The 8114-nt window shown below is 31.4% G+C and overlaps 1 protein-coding gene across 1 annotated transcript; it reads left to right on the top strand.

The window, feature by feature from the left end:
• The first annotated feature begins 871 nt into the window (after positions 1-871).
• Positions 872-7818, top strand: LOC131846545 (glutathione S-transferase 1-like). The gene is made up of 6 exons (XM_059195880.1): positions 872-925; positions 1324-1479; positions 4561-4619; positions 5028-5169; positions 6012-6202; positions 7523-7818. Exons 2-6 carry the CDS (start codon positions 1336-1338, stop codon positions 7638-7640), a joined length of 654 nt encoding a protein of 217 aa, XP_059051863.1. The 5' UTR covers positions 872-925; positions 1324-1335; the 3' UTR covers positions 7641-7818.
• Positions 7819-8114: the final 296 nt, after the last annotated feature.

Genomic DNA, 8114 nt, shown 5'->3' with positions numbered 1-8114 from the left:
CCATTTGTAAAAAATAGACACACTACTTTTAAAAAAAATATGTGCAAATAATGAATCAAATAGAACGATGCAATAAAAATTTCACATAAAAATCACATCTTCTCTCACCCCACATCTCATAAGTTTTTTAAGAGAAAAAGTAAAATAATTGTCCCCAGGGTCCCATCTATCTTTGTACCAAAAATTATCATATTCGATTCAGCGCTTTAGGAGTGCCATGCTCAAGTTTCACCCGCAGTTTAGTTTAAAGAACTCAAAGATTGTAAGAAATAATATACTTCCAGTACTCCATTTTTTATTTATATACCTAGGGAACGGATTGGTGGCTCATGCAAATTTTCCCTATGTGCATAAAGCACCTCTTTTTAGTATTACTGCATTTTTTTATATATATCATATACAATATTTTTTGTTATGTAATTGTCACCTTCAAAATGGTCTTTAACCATCAACGACTATCATATTTCTTATATATCTTACTGTACTATCTTAGTATCTGTATATAACGTAAAGAACCAGTCCTTAAAACCATATTTCAACAATTTCTAATTTTATTATCGCTGCAGAAAGTAGCCCATATCCTTCGCTAAGGTCTTATCTATCGCTATACCGAAACCTATTAAAATTATTTTTTAGGTTAGGTGCATAAATACAGCATATAGAGAGAGTTACTTTTGCATATTATTATGCATTTATGAGGACAAAATCAACATACCACATCCATATGAACTGCAATTATGTAGTTGACCAGTATTTGACAAGCAAATTTATGCCTTACTGCACAAATATTTAATCTTATAATGTAATGTATATAGTGATATGTTTGTATTGCGATAAGTGAAAGTCGGCGACCAGCTTTTTATCGCATCGAGTCAGTCGCAAGAAAGTTATCAACGATATAGTTTGTTGGCACGAATTTTAACATGTAAGTATTTATATTTATTTATCTCGACTAGCTTGGTAGTTTTATGGTCGATTTAATTTTGATGTTTGCTTATACGATTTTTGCATCATATAAACTTTTGTACGATTATAATTAGGACAAGCAAACATCAAAATATATGCATAGATAATACCCAGGTATTATCTATGCATATATACCTATGTATTTACATAAAAATCTATTTCAGTCAGTTGTTTAGTATCCATAGTCAAACTTTTTGTTTTATCATTTTTGTCTTTTGTTTAGTATCCATAATACAAGCTCTGCTTAGTTTAGGTCCAGATGGCGATGTGGATTTATAAAAATATAAGAAAATTAATAATATAAAAAAAAAAAAAATTTAGTTCGATAGATAAAAATACCTTTTTTTTTAATTTCAGAAATAATTAAAAATGGTGTTGACTCTATACAAATTGGACGCTAGCCCGCCAGTCCGCGCCGTATATATGACCATTGAAATACTGAATATCCCCGATGTACAGTACGTGGATACCAATTTATTTAAAGGAGAGCATCTCACTGAACAGTTTCTACAGGTACAATTTATACTTTAATATTTAACTAGGAATCCGCTCCGGCTTCGCACGGGCCCAATTTATTTGTATAAGTGTTAATATGTTCATAAATACACCTTCGCAAATGTTTGATGCATTATTTTAAAAGAAATTTTATTACCATATTAAAGACTATAGTGAGTTACCTTAAAAGATAGACACACATTTAAAGGAGAACAATTATTTAATACATGTTATTGGCGTAACTTAACCTGTTACGCAACGGGAGCACTGAAAATTATTTTTTTTTGACACATTTATTATTGCTGCTATGCTCCTATTAGTCGTAGCGTGATGTTATATAATAGAGAACTAAGGTTACCGACATAGCCCTTCGTATTTGCAAGTTGAAGTGGCAGTGGGCTGGTCATATCTGTCGCAGAACCGATACTCGTTGGAGTAGGCGTATTCTAGAGTGGATACCGCGAATTGGCAAATGTAGTGTATGACGACCCGCAGCTAGGTGGAGTGACGATATGCGTAGGGTTGCGGGTAAAAACTGGAAGAGAAGGGCTGAAGATCGTGCCCAGTAGCGTGCCTTGGGAGAGGCCTATGTCCAGCAGTGGACTGCAGTGGGCTGATGATGATGATGATGTTATATAGCCTGTAGCATTTAAGGATATATACCTATCTAACAGTGAAAGAATTTTTAAAATCGGATCAGCAGAACCGGAGATTGCCCCAAACAAACAGACACACAAACTTTAACTCTATAGATAGTGGGATTATAATACATTATCATTAGATTAGATATAAACAAATATTAGCCATATTGATAAGTACTTAAATATGGATAGAAAGAAATACAAACGTTATATTTATATAAAAAAATGCATTTCGGACTGTACCAACATTAGTCGTCGTTTAGTAATTCACTACAGACCCAGACAGTCGTGAGTTTGAATCTGGTCGCCATTAAAAAACTTGTGTTAATTTATTATATACTTCTAAATTACTCTCCGTTGACGGAAACTAAATTAATTCAAGATACATTACAAGATATATAGCAAATTGGATTTAAATAAATAAAACGAGACACGGATATGTCATCACCACTATGATTATAGTCTGTGATGATAGTTTACTATTTAAGTATTTCTATAACGAGACTGTATATTTATTTATATATAATTTCAATTCACACACATACGAAAGTAAAAGTACATATATCAGACTTAAAATTTTACGGCATTTATATTGCAAATATAATTAATAAAAAAAAACTATATATTTATTGCTTGCTTGCTCATATTTCCTTTTATAAATAATTTATTTTAATAAGCTTAATCATTCTATTCTTTTTAGCTTCTGTAACAAAATACATTTCTATCCGTAATTCTTATACTAATATCACAGATAATAATACGCATTTATAACATTACATACTAATATTATAAATGCGAAAGTAACTCTGTCTTCTCACTTCTCACACTCTCTATCTGTCTCGCTTTCACGCCAAAACTACTAAACCGGTTTAAATGAAATTTGGTACACAGATCTAATATTCATATAGTCTAGACCCCGAGAAAGGACGTAGGCATTTTTAATGCGAAAAATGGGGTTGAAAGTGGAGATGCAAGGTTGTATAGGAGAAATGTCATTTCTAAAGAATCGTTATTTGTATAAGCTGCGTGCATGCGAAGCTGCAACTGATTGTTGTCAATCTGTTGTCGCCTTAAAAATTAAAATATATAAATGTTTGTTCTGCAATTTTATTTAATAAATACATAAATATAATCCTGGTACAGCCCGTAACTGGTGACCTCACTCTTAGACAAGAATGTAAGAACATATTATTAACAATTTTGTCGATATGTACGAACAATATGTCTTTGGAGGAAAAATATTTTTAAAACATCGCTGCCGTCAAAGCAATAATTAAATATATTAAAAAAATAACCCTCCTTGACAACATTAGTATGGGTCCGAGGCGCCCTGTGTTAAGCTCAGTTTGTTAGGACCTCGTTACAATGATATGATTATATCTCTCTCATGCGATCCATAAACTAGTTAACTACAATATGTCACATGCATTAGTTACTATGTTAGTTCCGACGACATATAGAAGATATAGTAAATACATGATCTCTTTGATTATAACTTAATTTATATCTATACTAGGTAAATTCTGCAACTACGTCACTTCTTTTTGCGATAAAAGATCTACGTACGTATTTGTGATATAACTTATTTTGATGTCAAATTTAATTAAATTCCATACTGCTGTTTATCCTTGAAAAGATAACAGAAACAAGTAGAGAGGATATTGCTATCGTTGCTGACCGACAGCCGCAAACTCTTTTGATATTTTTTATTATTTTTTTTATTTATATTTTTAAAACAGATTTCTTTATACGTCATGTTATTTGATACATTTCAATCATTGCCTTTCCATAGTTCGGAGCTGCATATCAATATATTTTATTATTATAAGCTATATGTTTTCATCTTTTAGAGAACCATACAATTAACGGATCCGGTACAGCTATATATAATACTAGCAAACGGTCCCGGCTTCGCACGGATGCATTACAAATCGTTCTAACAACTATTTCATATTATTTTATTCTAACTATATAACACTGTATTATACATATAGACTGTCCTCTTGAATCACTCTATCTATTACTGAAACTGCGTTAAAATCCATTGGGTAATTTAAAAGATATCAAGTGATATTCACTTGATATCTTTTACACTACACTTAACCATACACTATGTAAAGATTAGATTTTGCGATAAAACATCTACGTACGTATTTGTGATATAACTTATTTTGATGTCAAATTTAAATAAATTCCATACATCTGAAAAGATGTAAAGATTAGTTTCTGATGATTTTTTTATTATTTTTTTTATTTATATTTTTAAAACAGTCTTCTGTATCGTTGTGCACATTATATGCACGTAACCGGAATATTTACCGTGATTTTATTTTATGTGCAATATTCCATTGGTGTTATAATAAAATTAAAAGAATTATAATCTTTCAGTTATATTTAATTATATATATAATTAAATTATGTTATATTATTTATTACAAAATTAAATTATTTTTTCTAGATTAATCCTCAACACACTATTCCAACATTGAAAGACGATGACTTCATAGTTTGGGACAGGTAATACATATTTTAATAAAATATTGAAATCATAATAAAAAATGATCAATAAAACATTTAACCACAGCGATATATGCTACAAAAAGTATATCACAAAAACATATACTATGAAATTTAAAAATAATATAAAAAGCATTAAGGATTTCGTTACACAATAAAATTAATTATAATTAATACAGAAACAAGAATTAACAATATCTGAATAGCTTATACCGTAGGAAAACATAGTTCCAGATCAAATAAAAAAAATATAGTATTTGATAGTTGAAAATTAAAAATGTAATATTATTTTTATTTTCTCCTCTTGTTATGAATATAAAAATACTTACATGCCAGTATTTTATCTCACATCGTATTAATAGTATGGTATTAAAACACTAATTTATTTTTTATTTCAATATCAACAAGTCACGCTATCTGCGGATATTTAGCTACGAAGTACGGCAAAGATGATTCTTTTTACCCGACGGATCTGAAGAAGAGAGCGATTATCGAACAGAGATTGCATTTCGATAGCGGCATATTATTCCCGACGATCCGTGGTACTTTGGTGAGTAAATTATTAAAAATCCGTTGCGTGGTTTTAAAGATTTAAGCATACATAGGGACAGACAGCGGCAGAGACTTTGTTTTATACTATGAAATGATATAGAGGTAGTGGGGAATAAAAAAAATATTTATTCTTGTGTTGATGACGATCTACAGTTTTAACACAGCACTTTACTTACAATGGTAACGGGTTCGATTCTCGCATGATACAAATATTTATTATATGGTTGTGTATGGTATGAGTTTTTTACGTGTAATGTATTTACAAAAATATAAAATATTTCTATTTGACTAGTATTCATAGTACCTCTGTAAAGTTTGGAACCAGAAGGCTATTATGCTATTATTGATTTATTATTATTTAGTAATAATTGAATATTGATTTTTAGGTATGGACTAGACCCGGTAAAAACATTTTATCAAATATTTCTTAACAAATATGGTTATAGACTCGCCTGAATTGGTTTCAAATAAAACCAGCTAAAAGTGAACCTGTCAAATGTTCATTCAGCATAAATTCAATAGTTATATATACTACGGGTGAAGGGGATTGTTATGAATGTGGATTAATAACCCCATTGCTAGGAATGTATTATGTCAGGTTAACCTCTACGCGGTTCCTCCTGGAAACCATCTTGTTTCTAAATTCCATGATGCGCTAACTATCCTGACCTCATACTTATCCTCCACTGGTGCGCTGCCAGCGTATACCGTTAGCGCAGACGAATGCACCATTCCATTATTATCTCTTTAAAAAATATACCTTTGACTACACTACCGGGGATAAAAGTCGTGAAGATATAATATATAGTCATATAATATAAAGATATCATTCTATTTCAGGAGCCCATACTTTTCTTTGGCAACAAGAACGTCAAAGAGGAAGATGTTAAGAAAATAAACTCGGCCTATGCGCTTATAGAAAAATTCTTCAACTCGCAGTGGATAGCTGGGAACGAAATTACAATAGCTGATATTTGTTGCGTTTCCAGCATCAGTACTTTGAATGAAATCATACCGATTGACAGGAATCTGTAAGTTGATTTAGTGTATTATATTAGTGAGTCGAGTTATGTGAACCGATGGCAGGTTTGTTGTATTTATACATATATGTTTAGTTTACTAATTTATAGTACTTATCTTTTATCTCCATTTTGAGTATAGCTTTTGTATGATTGTGAGACGTGGACATTGATTGAAAAGGAAAGGGACAAAAAAGGAATCTTTTGAATGTGGTGTTGGATAAGGATGGAAAAATAAATTAAAAAATGCGGAAGTACTGCAAAAGGTTAAAGAAAAGAGACAAGTCATATATATTATTGGGAAAAGGCGGGAAAAATGTTGGGGCACATGATTACGATACGACTACGTTATGAATAATATTACCGAAGGAAAAATAGAAAGAAAGAGAGGAAGGGAAGAGCAAGACTCAGCTATATTAAGTTGATCAAGGAATAATAGAACAAGGAAAATAAAGATATTTATTGAAAATCGTGAAAAATAGAAAGAACTTCGTCGTCAAGAGTGCGGCTCTATATATTTATCACTGTATATTGCGAATAAAGCATAATCTATCTAACTGCCTACTTGATGAAAAGTGACAACCGTCGCCTATATACGTGAACAGCACTAGGAACACCAGGTCGTCACGACGCTTGTAGTCCCACTCATAAGTTGCCATTCCACAAGACTACAACGTCTAGTTTCATATCGTGTAATTTCACTGCCATATCTCACCTTTCTACCGAAACACAGTTTACAAAGTAGCTTTTGCTGGTTGGCTATCGAAATTGACGACACAGAGTTACTGTTACTGAGTACCTTTTTTATATTTTTATATATATTGCGAAAAAAGTTTTTAAGTGAGGGTCGTGACTGACTGACTTTTTCATCATCTGTTTCTTAGCCGAAAAAGCAAGTTATTGGAAGTAATCTGTCATACTGTAACAATACTTTGAGTATTGTTATAATATGACAGATTACAGACATTTTTCATTGCTATTCCTGAGGAATTATATCTCGGTACACAATAATTTCACTGACCCTTGACTTAACCGAAAAAACTGGAGGGACGGGGACTTTTAGTAATGTGGACTAATAACCCCAGCCAACCGTGTCAGGTTGATTTCCAAGCGGTTCTCCGTGGAAAATTCTCATTTACCAAGATGGGCTAACTGACTTAACTTCATATACATTTTATCATTCTCCACTGATACCTCGCCGGCGTCAACCGTTAGCGCAGGCAGGTGCAACCATTACTATATCATCCATAAAATAAAAAACACGAGAACGCTAGCAATGCAAATGCTGACTAGTATCTATTTATGTTACTATATAGTAAATTTTTATTGCAGGTACCCTAATCTACAGGCGTGGCTGGATCGCTTCTCTGGTGAAGATTTCTACAAAAAAGGCAACGAGCCAGGCTTGTTGCAACTGAGCGAATTGTTGAAGTCAAAACTCGCATCATAGGAGAAATTAAATTATCTTGCCTATTTAATACAAAAATGACAATTAAAAATAGATAAAAACACAACGTACACTAAAATTACTTCATAAATAAAAAGAAAAAGCTTACATTCAAGTAGATACAATTGGAAATATATTAATAAATTACATAAACATAGAAATAAACGCACGAACTATATAGAGCATATAACTGATGATATAAATATATTAATTATTAAATAATATATTTTATTCCTATAACCTCCAATAACGCCTTGTTAATGCGAAAAAACAAAGTGAAGAAATCAAGAATGACAGTTGTGTTCAACTAAAATAGGCAACTATCCGAAATGGATGGTAAGGATAGATATATAAACATTTTAATGTAGTACAAGTGGCAAAAAGTTTTGTATATAAATAAATTACTTTAGAAATAACAATTCACTTAAAAACCGACTTCTTAAACTTAAAATAAAAGAGACAAATGTGAAGTAAAGT

This window comes from Achroia grisella, unplaced genomic scaffold (genome assembly GCF_030625045.1).
Source record: "Achroia grisella isolate CSIRO2021 unplaced genomic scaffold, CSIRO_AGI_Agris_v1 utg511, whole genome shotgun sequence".
In the NCBI taxonomy this organism is placed as follows: domain Eukaryota; kingdom Metazoa; phylum Arthropoda; class Insecta; order Lepidoptera; family Pyralidae; genus Achroia; species Achroia grisella.
Note: the sequence above shows the minus strand (reverse complement) of the source record. Positions and strands in the feature narration are given on the sequence as shown.